Genomic DNA, 17,310 nt, shown 5'->3' with positions numbered 1-17,310 from the left:
GACACACAGACAGGTTTCTTTTGCTGTGAGCAATACCACTTACTGTATATAAAGCCTGTTTAAAATGCATACGGTATATAAACAATGGTTTCACATTGTCAAGTCCCCTCTGATGCTGCACTACAGAATAATCTCTTTACTGTGTTTCCCTGATGGAGAACATTGGGGACATTAAATGGTACAATATATGGTATGATGGATAAAGCTGGCCATACACGGTACGATTTTTCGGCCGACCGATTCTTCAGCCGTCAAATAAGACAGCCCCCCCTTTTTAGAAAAAAATGTAAATAAGGCATCCCCCCGAAAATAAGCCCTAGAGCATATTTTGGCCTTCCAAAAAAAATAAGACAGTGTCTTACCATCGGGGAAACAGGGTAATAGATGTGGATTTGAGACCAGAGTCAGACAAATGAAGGAGATAATCCAAAACTATGGAAACAGAGACGGATCTCCGATCTTGGTGATGAAGAAGACACCAAGCAGAAAAATGTGTCCACTTTTGCTGATAAATGACCCTCTTCTTCTTCCCCCTCGATATTAATCACCATATCCTATTAATCTCTCTATCCTCAAAAATAGATTTCCTGTCCCACCAACTCTCTTTCTTCCTCCCCTTTTAAGTTCAATCAATTTGTACCTTGCTTAATCTTTTGTAAACCGCATAGAACTTCACGGTATTGCGGTATATAAACTGTTATTGTTGTTGTTGTTATTATTATTATAACACTACTGAGTGGTTGGTTTTCTGGAAGCTTGTAGGATAAATCTGACAGGCTGAGAGAGGTGAAGATCAGCAGAGCTCAGCCTGAGAGATACCAAGCTGTCAGGTGTAAAGACTGAAGGTAGGTATTGGCTCCTTGATACTGAGTCTGGGCCACCAAGTCTGGCCCACCGCAGAGCTAGCAGAATCATGGTGGCAGACTTCTGCTTGAGCTTGACAAGAATCTGTGTGATGAGGGTTCTACAAGCTCTGGCAAGTAAGGGAAAATAATCCACTAGTCCAGGAATAGAGTGGGATTAGATAAGAAGAGGGCAGTTACTTTTTCACATGGGTGATATAGGTGTTGATTACTTTTTTTTTTAGTTCAGTAATTTTTATTGGCATTTAAAGTAATCATATACATATGTAAATTAACATAAGACATATAAAAGTAAGGAAGAAAAACAGAACAAAACAATATGAATAACAATTACTTTGACTCTTAAGCAAATAATGTAATAATTTAAAAACTGGTTCCTTTTGTCCAAAATTATATTTTGTTTAAATATCAGAAGTCATTTAGTGTGACATATATGCAATAATATGGGAAAATAGGAAGCAGGGAAGGGAGGACTTTTTCACATCATAGTGCATTTGTAATATATCCAGGCCTCCTTGATTGCAATTCCAGTGGTCTCCATCACTAGCATCCTCAGCAGTTTTTAAATAAGAGATTAACTTTTGCTTTTCCATTAGCTCAGCCTATGAGTTGCTATAATCAGATATTTTAACCCTTTTTATTCTTCAAAGTAGTTTACATACAATTCATGTTCAGACAGGAAAAAAAAATAGCATACCTGAAATTTAGCTACACAACTGGAACTGCAAAAATTATATAATTTTCCATCAGGCATAGTGGCTTGGAACTGAGGTAAAGAGTTTCGTTTACAAAAATGACAAATAATTCCCACACCTAGGATAAGAAAACATGTTTAAAAATATTAATTCACATAAGAAAGAGTAAATATTTATACATAAGCTTTATTTTTCCAATGTAATTCTTCCAAAGCCACAAAACCAGTGATCCCACTGGTCCCATGTCATCAGTACAAAGAAGGCCCCAGCGAGAAGGTCATGAAGCAGCCTGTGAGTGCTGCTGGCCCGACGCTCCTCTGAAGCAAGGTATTTATGGTCGCGGTTGGAGGGGATAGGTTGGGTGGGAAGGATGGGGGTCATCAGCGGTTCAGCAGCGCAGCGGCAGGTGTTCAAGTGTTCTGTTGCACAGGGGGATGGGAGGGAGGGAAGGATGGAAGCTGGGCAAAGGGTTTTGCTGCACAGGGGGATGGGAGGGAGGGAAGGATGGAAGTTAGGCAAAGGGTTCTGCTGCACAAGGGGATGAGAGGGAGGGAAGGATGGAAGTTAGGCAAAGGGTTCTGCTGCACAAGGGGATGAGAGGGAGGGAAGGATGGAAGTTAGGCAAAGGGTTCTGCTGCACAAGGGGATGAGAGGGAGGGAAGGATGGAAGCTGGGCAAGGGTTCTGTTGCATAGGGAGATGGGAGGGATGGAGGGATAGAAAGATCCTGCAGAGGGAAGGCTCAAGGGGATGGGTGAGAGGGGAGGAAAGATGGTGCACATGTGGAGGAAAGCAAAGAGGAAAGGAGAGATGATCATGTACATGATAAAAATAAGCCCTACCCGAAAATAAGACCTAGTGCTTTTTTTGGGCCCCAAATGAATATAAAGCTCTGAATAAAGAAAGTTTACCAATATCAAATTTCTCTTCTGTCAAACTCAAGTTCTATATTCCAAGAAGTTCTACAGCCAATCCTAAAACCTTAAGTTTAAGTTTAAGTTTATTAGGATTTTTTATATACCGCCTATCAAGGTTTTCTAAGCGGGTTTACAATCAGATACTCAAGCATTTTCCTTCTGAAAAGCAATCAGATTTCATAGAAACAAAGACACATAGAAACATGATGACAGATAAAGGCCAAATGGCCCATCTAGTCTGCCCATCCGCAGTAACCATCATCTCTTTCCAAGAGATTCCATGTGCCTATCCCAAGCCCTTTTGAATTCAGACACAGTCATATCATAATCCACTTTTATACCTGTGCAAAAGGAGAAAAAAATAAAAATGTGCAGAGGGAGTAGGTAAGCAGGACGAGGAGCAAGGAAAAAAACAAAATTAGGGGAAAGTTAAAAAAAATTGAAGGAAAAGTGTGGTATAGATGATGGGCTGAAGAAATGGTTGGAGAAAACTGCTGTAGATGCCTGAATGGAGAGAGAGAATATGATTCTGAAAAGCTACAAGGAGAGAAGAGAGTGGCAGGACTCTAGCTTCTGATTTGTCCATATTACCTGTCCTGCTCTTCACATTTAGATACGGGCTAATCATTCCCTGCTAGATGTATTTTAGTTTTCTTTGCTGGGTGAGGGGAATTTTTTTATGAGTTTTGAGTTCAGCACCAATGGAGCATTCCCAAGAATCAACTGTTCTGCTCAAATAAGGTATTTAAATGTTCTCAAGAAAAAAAAATCAGTAATAACAATAACAAGGTATTTAAACGTCTCTATCATCTTTCCTTTCCCGCCTTTCCTCCAAAGTATACAGGTTAAGATCTTTAAGTCTGTCCCCAAACGCCTTATGACGAAGACCACACACCACTTTAGTAGCCTTCCTCTGGACCGACTCCATCCTTTTTTATATCTTTTTGAAGGTGTGGCCTCCAGAATCTTGCTATAAATACCACATGAATTACCAAACTTTCAAGGGCCAGGAAAAAGCACATGAAGGACTGGGTTCTGGCTCCAGGGCTGTAGGTTGGACAAACCTGCTCTAAAATAAGGGAGCATTGGATTAAGGTGCAAGAGGATAGACTTGGGAATAATCTAAAGAAAAATGTCATTATAGAAAGGAGTAGATGCTTGAAATGCCTTCCCAATAAATGTGGTAGAGATAGAACTGTATCTTAGTTGTGTGGACAGACTGGGTGAGCCATATGATCTTTATCGGCTGTCATTTTCTCTGGGATTGCTGGAATTTGATTTATATTCGTGAGCAGGGAGTTTAATAGCTCTTTTCTTGCTCCACTCCCTAAATCAGTTTTAGCCTATTCTGCCTCTCATTTTACCTTGACCCAGACTTCTATTTCCCTACAATCCCTAGCAAACTCCAATGCACTTTCCCCTCATCAGTTGCTATTTCTTTGCAGGTTTAGCTCACCCATCCCTTCACTGTTTCCCATCCCCTTTTGCACTGTAGCATTTCCTCTGGTACTCACAGATTCCAGGCCAATGACCACTCTCTGCATATAGAGTCTATCTAAGATTCTTTGCCACATGCTTACCCTGAGTTCTGGAAGCCCAGCAAGTTTGAAACCTCAGAGATTACATGTTGAGTGGGAAACCATATTCCAGCAGCCTAGGGCACAGAAGTATGTTCGCATACTAAGCCACAATGTTTGGGTTGCCTACATGATATTACTCCAATGGCCAAGGAACAATCATCCAAGCTCAGGGAGCCGAGTTGAGATTTTGGAAATGGTTGCGAGTTTTACTAAATGCTAAGAAGGGAAGATTCGATTCTTACTAGAGAATGACACAGGGGCCAATTTTTCCCCATCCCTGCGGGAACTCATTTTTCCATCCTATCCTGGCGAGTTCTTTTCTTGTCCCCGACTGCGCCCTCGAGGACTCAAAGGCAGAGTCCTGTCTTGCCACCACATCAACTCTGTAAAATTTGGCAAACGTGTGCAGAGTGGACCAAATAGCTGCTCTACAAATCTCAGGGAAGATCACCCTAGCCTCGGCCTACTCCTGGTAGAATGCACCTTAACAGAAACAGGAGACTATCACAAAGAATGTAGGCTGATGAAATGGCCTTATGGATCTATCTGGAAAGAGTGGTCTTGGAAGCAGGGGTGCCCCGCTTAGTAGAATGAGTCAGCCAAACTCATTTATGACCTCTAGAAAACGCAGAAGAATTCTGCGCACATCCAACTTCTTCAAAATACGATCCTGTTTCCTAGAACTATTAGGCTGAAAAACATGCAAACACACTTCCTGATTGACATGGAATGCCAAAACCACCTTCTGCAGAAATGAAGGAACTATGCGGAGAAAGATCCCAGTCTCCAAAATCCTCAGGAAATGCTCTCTACAAGACAGAGCCTGGAGTTCCGAGACACATCTCGCTGAGGTAATGGTCACCAGAAACTGCCTTGAGTGTTAGATCCAAGAGAGAAGCATCCTTCAGAGGCTCAAATGGAGCTTTGGTGAGGCCAGACAAAACCAAGTTAAGATCTCAAAAAGGGAACGGCTGTTTGATTGGAGGTCTAATGCGAAAAGCACCTTTCAGAAATCTGGTCACATCAGAGTAAGACGCAAGCGAAGGCTACGGTCTTGGGCTCTGAAGTAAGAGTCCAGTGACTTGGACTTGAAGGGAAGCCATGGTGACGTCCTTGTCTAGACCCGCCTTGAGAAGGGCAAGCACCACAGAAACCAGAGCAGAATATGGCTCCACACTTTCCTGGTCGCACTAATGTTGGAAAGTCTTCCACACCTTAGCGTAGGCAGACAGAAGCTGACTTCTTAGATTTCAGAAGAGTAGAAATGACTACATCAGAATATCCTTTACATTGTAACACTGCGTGCTCAATAAACATGCAATAAGAGCAAAGCGATCGGGATCCTCCATGCAGACTGGACCCTGAGAGAGAAGATCCGGAAGAGCCTGCAGCCAAAGGCTATGACCTAAGACACATGTCTGCATACCAATGTCTGCAAGTACAATCTGGAGACACCAGAATGCCCCTCCCTGATGAGTCGCAATCTGGCAAAGGACCCAACCTATCATAAGCCAGGGAGTAGAACTCCCTGCAGCCATGGCTGTACTAGCATCTAGGCCCTCAGTTCCGGGCTCAGATCTTCGACTGAAGAATCAGGCGGCTGTCGAGTTCCTGGCTGATGTCATGCAATCAAAGCGAGGCTGACCCCAGTGCTGCACAATGACTTGAAATGCTGTCGAGGGCAGTGCCCACTCACCCGGATCAAAGGTTTGTCTGCCGAGGAAGTCTACTTGAACGATGACAACTCCTGCCACATGTGCTGCCGAAAGGACCTGAAAGCAATGTTACTTACCGTAACAGTTGTTATCCAGGGACAGCAGGCAGCTATTCTCACTAGTGGGTGATGTCATCCGACAGAGCCCCGATACGGACGTCTCACAAGCATGTCTTGCTTGAAGAAACTCAGAAGTTTCGAGATGCCCGCACCGCGCATGCGCCAGTGCCTTCCCGCCCGATGGTCCGGGCGTGTCTCCTCAGTTCAGGTAGCTAGCAGAGAAGCCAACCCAGGGGAGGTGGGTGGGACGTGAGAATAGCTGCCTGCTGTGCCTGGATAACAACTGTTACGGTAAGTAACATTGCTTTATCCCAGGACAAGCAGGCAGGTATTCTCACTAGTGGGTGACCTCCAAGCTAACCTCAATGGGACGGTGGGAGAGTTGGCAACTTAGGAGAACAAATTTTGTAACACTGTTTAGCCAAACTGTCCATCCCTTCTGGAGAAAGTATCCAGACAATAATGAGAGGTGAATGTATGAACCGAGGACCAAGTGGCAGCCTTACAAATCTCCTCAATCGGTGTCGATCTGAGGAAGGCTACAGAGGCTGCCATCGCTCTGACCTTATGGGGTAAGGGATAGGGGTAATCCAGCCTGGGCATAGCAGAAAGAGATACAAGCTGCCATCCAGTTGGAGATGGTGCGCTTCGATACAGGTCGTCCCAACTTGTTTGGATCAAAGGAGACGAAAAGTTGAGGAGCAGTTCTGTGTGGTTTGGTGCGATCCAAGTAGAAAGCCAAAGCACGTTTACAGTCCAGAGAGTGTAGAGCTGATTCTCCAGGATGAGAATGAGGCTTTGGAAAAAACACTGGAAGTACAATGGATTGGTTGAGATGAAATTCAGAGACCACTTTAGGAAGGAATTTTGGATGAGTGCGGAGGACCACCTTATCATGATGGAATACTGTGAAAGGTGGGTCCGCCACCAAGGCCTGAAGCTCACTGACCCTGCGAACAAATGTGAGGGCCACCAGAAAAACCACTTTCCAAGTGAGAAACTTTAGTGGAGCCTTGCTCAGAGGCTCAAAAGGAGGTTTCATAAGCTGAGAAAGGACAACATTTAGATCCCAAACCACTGGAGGCGGTTTGAGAGGAGGATTGACATAAAAAAGTCCTTTCATAAATCTGGAAACCACAGGATGAGCAGAGAGAGGTTTCCCTTGCAGAGGCTGATGGAAAGCCGCAATAGCGCTCAGGTGGACTCGATTAGAGGTTGACTTGAGACCAGACTGAGACAAGTGTAGAAGATAGTCCAACACAGAGGATAGGGAGGCTCGCTGAGGCTCCGTAGAATTGGAAATACACCATGAAGAAAATCTAGTCCATTTTTGGGAGTAGCATTGACGAGTAGCAGGCTTCCGGGAAGCCTCCAACACATCCCTCACCGCCTGGGAAAACTGGTGAGGAGTTACGTTGAGAGGAACCAAGCTGTCAGGTGGAGAGACTGCAGGTTGGGATGAAGTAGCGATCCCTGATGTTGAGTAAGCAGTGAAGGAAACACTGGAAGGAGAAATGGCTCCCTGCTGCTGAGTTGAAGTAGAAGGGAGAACCAAGGTTGACGGGGCCACCGAGGAGCAATCAGAATCATGGTGGTGCAGTCGGTCCTCAGCTTGACCAGAGTCTTTTGAATGAGAGGAAATGGAGGAAACGCATACAGAAAGCGATTCCCCCAATCCAGCAGAAAAGCATCTGCCTCGAGGCGATGAGGAGTGTAGATCCTGGAGCAAAATTGAGGCAGCTTGAAATTGTGGGGAGCCGCAAAGAGGTCTATCTGAGGCGTCCCCCACTGACCAAAGATCTGATGAAGGGGTGTGGAATGGAGCGTCCATTCGTGAGGCTGGAGAAGACGACTCAAGTTGTCCGCCAAGACATTGTCCTTCCCCTGAATGTAGACAGCTTTGAGGAAGGCATTGTGGCGAACCGCCCAATCCCAGACTCTGAGAGCTTCCTGGCAGAGGGAGGCCGAGCCCGTGCCCCCTTGCTTGTTGACATAATACATGGCCACCTGATTGTCTGTGCGAATCAGGACCACCATGTCGTGAAGCAGTTGTTGAAATGCCTGAAGAGCATTGAAGATGGCTCTGAGCTCCAGAAGATCGATTTGATGGAGGCGGTCCGCACTGGTCCAGAATCCCTGAGTGCGAAGCCCATCCAGATGAGCTCCCCATGCATAGGTCGAGGAATCGGTTGTGAGGACCTTCTGGTGGGGAGGAGAGTGAAACAGCAAACCTCTGGATAGATTCGAAGAGGTCATCCACCAAAGTAGAGACTGCCGAAGAGCAGGAGTGACGATGATGTGTCGAGTCAACGGATTCGCCACCTGAGTCCACTGAGATGCCAGGGTCCACTGAGGAATTCTGAGATGAAGTCTGGCTAACGGCGTCACATGAACTGTAGAGGCCATGTGGCCCAGGAGGACCATCATGTGTCTCGCTGAGATGGACTGGCGAGAAGACACAGACTGGCAGAGATGAAGAAGAGCATCCATGCGCTGAGGAGGAAGGAATGCTCTGAGACGAATGGTATCCAGGACCGCCCCGATGAAGGGGAGCGACTGTGTAGGCTGTAGATGAGATTTGGGAAAGTTGATCTCGAATCCCAAACTCTGCAGGAACAGAATCGTGGACAGGGTCGACGAGATGACCCCCGATTCCGAGGGAGCCTTGATGAGCCAGTCATCGAGGTAGGGAAATACCTGAAGACCCTGGTTCCGGAGTGCAGCGGCCACCACTACCAGACACTTCGTGAAGACTCTGGGAGACGAAGACAGACCGAATGGAAGCATTCGATATTGCAGATGTAGATGTCCCACCCGAAATCTGAGGAATTTGCGAGAGGCCGGATGAATGGGAATGTGAGTGTAGGCCTCCTTGAGATCCAGAGAGCACAACCAGTCGTTCTGCTCGAGGAGGGGGTAGAGAGAAGCAAGTGTCAGCATGCGAAACCTCTCTTTGACTAAGAATTTGTTGAGGACCCTGAGGTCCAAAATGGGTCGCAGGTCGCCCGTCTTCTTCGGAACAAGGAAGTACCGGGAGTAAAACCCCTGGTTGTGTTGGTTCACAGGGACCGGCTCGACGGCCCGGAGCCGGAGCAAAGCATGGGCTTCCTGAAGAAGAAGGGCGGTCTGTGTCAAGTTGGAAGGATACTCTCTTGGAGGGTGGTCCGGAGGGACCCGATGGAATTGAAGAGAATATCCTTCCCTGATGATAGTAAGGACCCAGAGGTCGGTGGTCACGGCCTCCCAGCGATGATAAAAATGATGGAGGTGCCCTCCGATGGGAAAAACAGGGAGAGGCAGAATGAGACTGGTTATGCTCTCGACGAGACAGTCAAAAAGGCTGAAGAGCCTTAGGGACAGCAGGCGGTTGAGACTTTTGCTGAGCCTTCTGAGGAGGCTGCCACTTCGCAGGTTGCCTTGCAGGAGGAGCTTGCCTCGGCTGATAACGCCACTGATATATCAATGGTGGTCGAGAGGGTCGAGACTGCTGAGGCTTAGGCTTCGGCCTAAGAATGGACTGGAAGGACTTTTCATGATCCGACAATTTCTTCGTGACAGTCTCGATGGATTCGTCAAAAAGATCCGCCCCAGCACACGGGACGTTTGCCAGGCGGTCCTGAAGATTCGGGTCCATGTCAATGGTCCGCAACCAGGCCAAACGGCGCATCACCACAGAGCAGGCTGCTGCTCGGGCCGAGAGCTCGAAAGCATCATAGGCAGATTGCATCAACTGAAGACGAAGCTGGGACAGCGAAGCAACCACCTCCTCAAACTCAAACCGAGCCTGGGACTCGATATAGGGCGTGAATTTCCTAAGCACAGGCAGAAAAAATTCCAAGTAGGTAGCAAAGTGGAAATTATAATTCAGGACTCGGGACGCCATCATAGAATTCTGATAGATGCGTCGTCCAAACTTATCCATGGTCCTGCCCTCGCGGCCCGGAGGCACCGAAGCATACACCTGGCCAGGATGAGACCGCTTGAGCGAGGATTCGACCAAGAGGGACTGATGAGAAAGCTGAGGTCCCTCGAAGCCCTTATGATGCACCGTGCGGTACGGAGCATCCAATTTTCCAGGGACCACAGGGATAGAGTAAGGAGACTCAAAGCACCTCATGAAGGTCTGGTCGAGGAGCTTGTGCAGAGGCAGGCGTAAGGACTCGGCCAGAGGACGAGGCAAGTGCATGGTATCGAGATACTCCTTGGAGTATCGAGACCCAGCATCGAGGGTAATGTCCATGTCATCCGCCATCTGCCTGAGAAACGAGGAAAAGGACAGTTGGTCCGCCAGTGCCGGTCTTCGAGAAGGACTAGAAGAAGTCGAGGCTTCGGGCTCCACAGAAGCCTGTGAGCAACAGGGCGAGTAAAACACCTCGGGGTCCTCGAACTCCGGGCCCGGAGGAGGAGACCCAGCCGAAGCAGAATACCCCATCCGAGGCAATTTCTTCTGAGGTGAGACGGTTGAGTGCCGAGAGGAATGCCTCGAAGAGTGTCTGGATCGATGCCCCTCTCGATGCCTAGAAGGGGATCGAGCCCTCCTCTGAGAATACTGGTCCCCAGAAGCCTCTAAGGAGCAGATAGGACTCGAGGCCGTCGATCGCAGAGGCGGAAGAGTCGGTGCTTCCCCAGAAGCCGTCCAGGCTTGATAGGGGGTTCGGAAGAACTCGTCCTGCTTCCTGCTATGCCCAGGACTGGGAGGCCTCGAAGGTGGACGCCACACTGTGTCATGGGGCGGGGTAATAGGTTCCAAGGGAGGCAAGTCGCTAAGGGAAGCTTTCCTCGAAGGAATAGGCTCCAAGGGAGGCATATCACTAAGGGAGGCCTTTCTTGAGGGAATCGGTTCCAAGGGAGGCATGGCACTACCCGAGGACTGCCTCGAGGAACCGGACACCGCCCGCCGCTCCTCCACGCCGAGTAACGAGGTCGAGCAACGCGGTGGAGTAGGAGGGGGCGGCCCGCCCCTTGGAGCCGGAACTGGGAGGTCACCCTGGATCGAGGCAATCAGCTGGGGTCCCATGGTGGTCATGAGTTCCACAAACTGAGCCTCCAGAATGGACCGCAACGAAGCCGATATGGAGGGATCCGCACCAAAAGGGGGCCCTTCCGCACGGTCTCCGTGCTCTTTCGGTGCGGCGTGCTTCTGCTTGCCAGTCTTCGGCACTTTAAGTACCACCGGTGGAACTGTAGGGGTCGATACCTGTTCCGAGGAGACGGAAGAAGGCACCGGCGCCGAGGTCGAGGCCGAAACCGGCATGAACGAGGCCGGTTTCAGAAGGCCCGAAGTAGCCGGGGAGGTAGATGGCTTCGCCGACGGAGTCGAAGCACCAGTTGATGTCGAAGCTGAAGGATCCAACGAAGCTTCCATCTTGAACATGGACTCCCACAGCAGACAACGGCACTTAAACGCTCGCGCCGTCAGAGTGGTGCAAGGCCGGCACGATTTCGGGAAGTGATCCGGGCCCAGACACTGTAGGCAGCGTCGATGCGGGTCCGTGAGCGAAATCGTGCGCTGGCACTTGCTGCACTTTTTAAAACCAGTGATCAGCCGGGACAAAGGCCAGAAAAGCTCCGCCGCAAGGTCGAAGGCACGGGGCCCCAGCCACGCGGCCGACCGGGTGTCAGAAGAAAAAAATTTTTTTTAATTTTTTTTTTAAAGAAATCAAAGAAAGAAATAAACGCACGGGAGAGCCAAAAGAACCCAACCCGCGGCAATACAGAAGGCAAAAAACAGATTCAATGGGCGCAGAATTTCTCAGCTCCGCGGAAGAAAAAGAACTGAGGAGACACGCCCGGACCATCGGGCAGGAAGGCACTGTCGCATGCGCGGTGCGGGCATCTCGAAACTTCTGAGTTTCTTCAAGCAAGACATGCTTGTGAGACGTCCGTATCGGGGCTTTGTCGGATGACATCACCCACTAGTGAGAATACCTGCCTGCTTGTCCTGGGATAAGATGATGCTTTGCCCAAAGAAAGAGCAGGCGAGCTTCCTGAGCCAAACACTCTTGGTTCCTCCCTGGTGATTGACAAATGCTATCGTTGTCACATTGTTGAAGAATACTCAGACCACTTCTAAAGTTGTCTGCAATTTCACCAGAGCCAAGTGAATGGCCTGCAGTTCCAATCAGTTGATGGGCCATTTCTTTTGAGAGGGCATCTAATGCCCCCCCCAAATTGGACGACTGTTTGAAAGGGCTGTCCAAGATGCAATCCACAGTGGCAGGCCCACCTGGAGTGGAACTGGGGAAGTAGCCACCAATTCATGCTAGCCCGGGCCTCCAGAGTCCAAGGAAAAGCAGTGTGCAATGCTTCCATTTGTAGACACCAGCGAAAGAGCAATGCATGCTGTAGAGGATACATATTTGCCCTTGCCATAGGTACCACATTCTATGGAGGCCGCCATGGACTCCAGGACCTGGAGATAAGTCCCATGCAGACACAGCTGCTTTGTCCAGAAGATAAGAAATCTGAGAGCACAACTTCTATCTGCATGCTTCTGGAAGATAAACTTGGCCAGCTGCCATGTGGAACAAGACCCCTAGATATTCCAGGGACTGTGTAGGGGGTCACATTGCTTTTCCTGTAATTTACAATCCAACCCAGGCCTTCCAGGACCGTGAGATGACACTCAGCAAACGAGGGGGCTCTGATCAGCTAATCGTCTACATATGGGTGCACTTGAAGCCCCATCTTCAAGTGAGCTGCCATGACCACCTTCATCAAAAGGCAAAGCTGAAAAACGGTAATGATTTTCCAGAACATAAAACCAGAGGAATTTCCCATGTTCCAGATAAATGGGAATATGTAAGTAAGCCTCTGTGAGATCCAGAGAGGCAAGGAACTCTCCCAGGACTACCACTGTAATGACAGACTGAACTGTCTCCATGCGAAAGTGAAGGCCTTTGAGTGCTGCATTGATGTCCGTAAGATCTAGGATTGGCCTCCAATCGTCTGAGCCTCTCTTTGGCACAATAAAGTATATGGAGTAGCTGCCTGAGCCCAAGTCTTCAGGCAGAAACCAATTCTATGGCCTGAATATCCAACAATCTTTGAACAGTGGCCTGCACTTTGACCGCCTTGTCCGGGCGCTTTGCGGGAGAGTCCACAAACCAATCTGTCAGAGGCCAGGCAAATTCCAGCTTGCAGCCAGACTAAATAACGTCCAAAACCCAGTAATCGGACTCAGGTCTGCAGGAACGCTGAAGAGTCTGCCCCCAATATGCAGACACACCTCCCTCGGCCTGGTGTCATTGCGCCTTTTTGGCAGAGGGAGCTAGATGGGAGGCTCAAGGCTGGTTACACCTGGAGCCTGAGAACCTCTGCCTGTAGCTCTGGGAAAAATCTCAAAGATGTGGAGCTTGTATAATGGTGTGAATGCCGAGAGCCACGAAAATGAGAGCATCCTGAACCTGTAGAGGTTCTGTGTCCACAATCAGGCAGGGACTTAGGGCAACAGTCCACCACAAAATTCACGAGATCGTCCAAGCCCTTGACAAATAACAATTACCCCTTAAAGGGAAGCCTAGCAAGAGTAGCCTTATAGGTAGAATTACCGGCCCATTAACTAATCAAGAGCATCCGGTGAGCAGAAATTGAATACACCGACACCTTACCCAGGACCCCGCATAAGGTCATACAGGGCATCAGCAACACAATCTACTCCAGCCAGAAGAAATGAGGAGGAAGCTCCACAGTTTCACTTTCCAGAATACACAGCCTGGACAAGCAAGAGCGAGTGACAAAGGATGCTGCCGAGGTAGCTTTGACTCTCAAAGCTACTGCCTCAAAAAGTCTCATTGAGAACCTCATTCAAAAAGCAGTCGTGCATGTCCTTGAGCACCACACCACCCTCCCTAAGAAGGGAGGTGCGTTCAGTCACCTGTGCAACCAAACAGTCCACTTTAGGCTGACCAAGCACCTGCTGACATTCCTGCTGCATAGGGTACAAATGGGACATAACTCACCACCTTGGGAGTGCCTTCCGGAGAATCCCATTGCTTCGAAATCAGAATGCTCATATTAGGATGCCAGGAAAAAGCAGAAGATTGAGCTCATGCTCAGCAAAGGAGAGAGAAGGAGGTAGAACAAGCCAGCTGAGTGACTAAATTCAACTCCTGCAGTGTGTCCAAAATGAGATCAGGCAAAGCAGCAGACTTAAACACAGAACCGTGGGATCATTCCCAGGTTCTAAAATCAGAGAAGGATCCGAGAATCCAGCATACTGTCCAGAGTACCCCACCACATGTAGAGCATCCCAAGAAAACAAGAAGTCCGCAAGCTGATCATCATCATAAGCATCTCCCAGGTAAGGGTCAACTAACTCAGGAACAGTGGCAGACTGAGAAAAGGGCGTGCATAAAGAGGCAAAACCGATGAGAGATAAGTCTGAGGCAGAGTGGGACTGCGCAAGGGAAAACACGGCTATTCTGAAATATATTCCACAAACGTTTCATAAATTCTGCGAAGGCCTTCAGATTTCGGTGTAGTTACCTTGTGATGACTTCACCTTGCGCTTCTTGGGCTGCAGTGGGTCTGCTGTCTTGCACATGGATCTTTAAGCTGTGCTGAGCCCCGAAAATAAGGAAATCTGCCCCAAAGGGCTAACAGAGCATTTTAACACCTGCTTAATCAGGGGAGAGGCTAAGATTTGTGCTGCTGCTTCTCCCAGCCATGCCACGCAGGATTTGGTGCAAGCACGCTCCTGATTTTGCACAATCATGGCAGGAATGCACAGAAGGAGAGCCCAACAAGTTTTGCAGATCTGGGAGAGCAGGAATCTTTTGGGAAAAAAATAAAAAAAAGGATAGCAAAAAATCCAAGATGGCTGCCACTAAGAAATTTGCACCAAAATTGTGATATTTTAATATCCAGCAAAGTCCCAAAATGGCAATTTTAGGATTTTAGAGGTAGGGGAACATAAGAGGACAAGTAGAAACCTCCAAAAACATTGAAATTCAGACGTCCCTAATTCACCTCACAGGCTGTGACAGCCTTTACTCACTGTGACCTGTGCTGCACAGTCTGCCTCAGCTCTTACAGTAGCTGGATTAGAGAATCACTGCCTCATGCTAGGAATGCCTCTGCGATGCTGATCTTTGGGCTGCCAATCAGACACGGTACCTGACCGTACCTCCAGCCCTTGGACTGGCAGACGAACTCAGGGAAGGGTGGAGGCAAAAAATGCAGCCGGCACCCTGGGAAACACCGCCGAGTCTCCTAGGTATGCCAAACAGCCTGCGCTTGAACCCTCATTCAGCAGTAGGAGAGAAAAAAGCAGGGGGCAGCACCGAGCTACTAAGAAACAAAGCCAGGCTGGCCAACAGGTACCACCAGGGATCGGCCTATCAGCTGCAGACCGAAGTCTGTGGGTTCTCTAAACAGGCAGAACTGAAGAATTGCGCCAAACACAAAGAAATTCCCCAAAAAGGGACAAACACACTGAAGATAAAAAAGGGGAGAGCACAACAGAAACACTCCTTCAGGCACATGTGCAGAAGGGAAAAAATGCAAGTGGTGCTAGAGCTCCCAGTGAAGTAGAGGAGAGTCACAGAAATATCTGGAATAGGATCCTTCTGCATATGGCATGTGGCCATTGGGAGATAACCCACATGTCTAGAATATCACACCTACTGCACTAGAAAGTTAGTTTAGATTTCATTAGAACCGGTATTATAAGCAAACCGGGATTGCCATTGGTTGTTTACATAATGGCTGTTATTGATCAGCCCTGCATATCAGTGATTGGTTGTCATGGGATGATGTGGGGTTTATTAAGTGATCGCAGATTGCCACGGCATTTAAGAGGGTTTAAGCGCCAATTTTAAGTGTGTCATAAGATAAATGGAAGAAACAATAAATGATTAAAGTAAGTTGATGCATCACTTTATATATAGTTTTTAGTGTTTAGTTTATCATCAGTTGGGAAGATAGCATATGTAAGTGGGATTTTTAGATTTGGCTTGTGACTAATGTTGCTGGCAATTTTTAGAGTATTGTTTTGCGCTCTACAGCATTTTTGCTGACATTGGTATGAATGGCTAAAGTTCAGTGTGTTGGATATGAGCAGTTTTGAAATCTATTGTACGATGTGATGCATGTGTGGTATGGTACCATTGAGAGAGTGTTGCATTACAATCAGACTGATCTGAAGAAGGTTTTTAGAATATAAATTACCATATTTTTCGTTCCATATGACCCCAGCTTATGGAGTACTTACTGTCAGGTTGTTTCCCAGGTCCAGGGCCACTACAGACTCCTGACTAACAGTCCCAGCCCGAGACCCTGGATCCTCTAAAACTGAGGAATCACTGTGAGATAGCAAAGGCATGGAGTCTGAGTGCAATCTCCGCAGTCCCCTTTTGAATGGACCTCTAGTTCTTGAGCAAGGACCTACTCTGGGGGACCTGCGCTCTCAGAAGGTCAACCCCCCTACACAACCACCACCAAGTATCTGGACGGAGCAGACAAGCTTCATAGTTTAGATACACTTCAAACCAGGGCTGAGGAGTCAGTACATAAAATCTTCAAGTCTGACTCCTTTATTTATGGGATCTCAATTTCAACTCAGACTCTTTTATATATCTTTATAGGTGTTGCACAACATGGAAGGTGTGGCTTCTTGAGATTTTGGTTTAATTTATGTTTATCATTTTTGATCAGCATTTATGTTGTGTGTGTGTGACCGAGGTAGTTAGCATACTTTTTCTATGTAGCATTTTGTAGTAATTTGGCTTATTCAGTTGTCTTGATAGTAGAAGATATTTGTGAGGGGTATGGAGAGAAAACAGTGGTTTTGTTGATCCTTGATCTGTATTTGTGATTTTATAAAGTGACAGTATTACAGAATACCGTTTATTTTTATACTTAGAAAAAATGATTTCAATATAAAATCATAACTATTTGAGGCTTGTGCGGATGCGATCAGAGAGTTCACGGGGATGGGGCGGTGACAAACTTTTGTTGCCGTGTCATTCTCTAGGTGCCATTTCCACAATATATCATAAAATATATTACATTTTGTAATGAAAGAATTTGATATCAAAATATATTCTAAAAGTAAAACATATCCTGAAAGAACAGGTTAATCAAATTATCATCCATGAAATAAGAAATTTAAGTATTATAATATTTGCATAACATACAATTTAGATATTAGGAGTTGGAGTCAACACATTTTCACTGACTCAGACTCCAATAATCCAAAAATTGCTTCCGACTCCACAGCCCTCCTTCAAACATCAAACTCATAAAATCAAGATGCCCCGAGGACCCCTGCAAGGACTCTCTCTCTCTCCTCTTAGGCCTACAGGCGTCTGCATAGTAGCGCTTGGCTGTAACTACCATGTTGCTATTTGACTGATCTGGATGGGACTTTTGACCTACAAACTGAGCAACCTGCAACTCCATCACCTTAGAGAGATCAGAGGAAGCTAAGCATGAGGCTCCTGCTCCCCTCAAGTGCCTCTTGGCACATGGAACATGGATG

General features: G+C 47.4%; 1 protein-coding gene across 1 annotated transcript in view; it reads right to left on the bottom strand.

Moving 5' to 3' along the window:
• ZMYM2 (zinc finger MYM-type containing 2) overlaps positions 1 to 17,310 on the bottom strand; it is a 537,976-nt gene that overhangs the window by 278,205 nt on the left and 242,461 nt on the right. The window contains 1 exon segment of the mRNA XM_033950396.1: positions 1,561 to 1,676. Within this exon segment, the coding sequence (XP_033806287.1) occupies positions 1,561 to 1,676 (116 nt within the window).

Source organism: Geotrypetes seraphini, chromosome 6 (genome assembly GCF_902459505.1).
Source record: "Geotrypetes seraphini chromosome 6, aGeoSer1.1, whole genome shotgun sequence".
NCBI lineage: Eukaryota > Metazoa > Chordata > Amphibia > Gymnophiona > Dermophiidae > Geotrypetes > Geotrypetes seraphini.
Note: the sequence above shows the minus strand (reverse complement) of the source record. Positions and strands in the feature narration are given on the sequence as shown.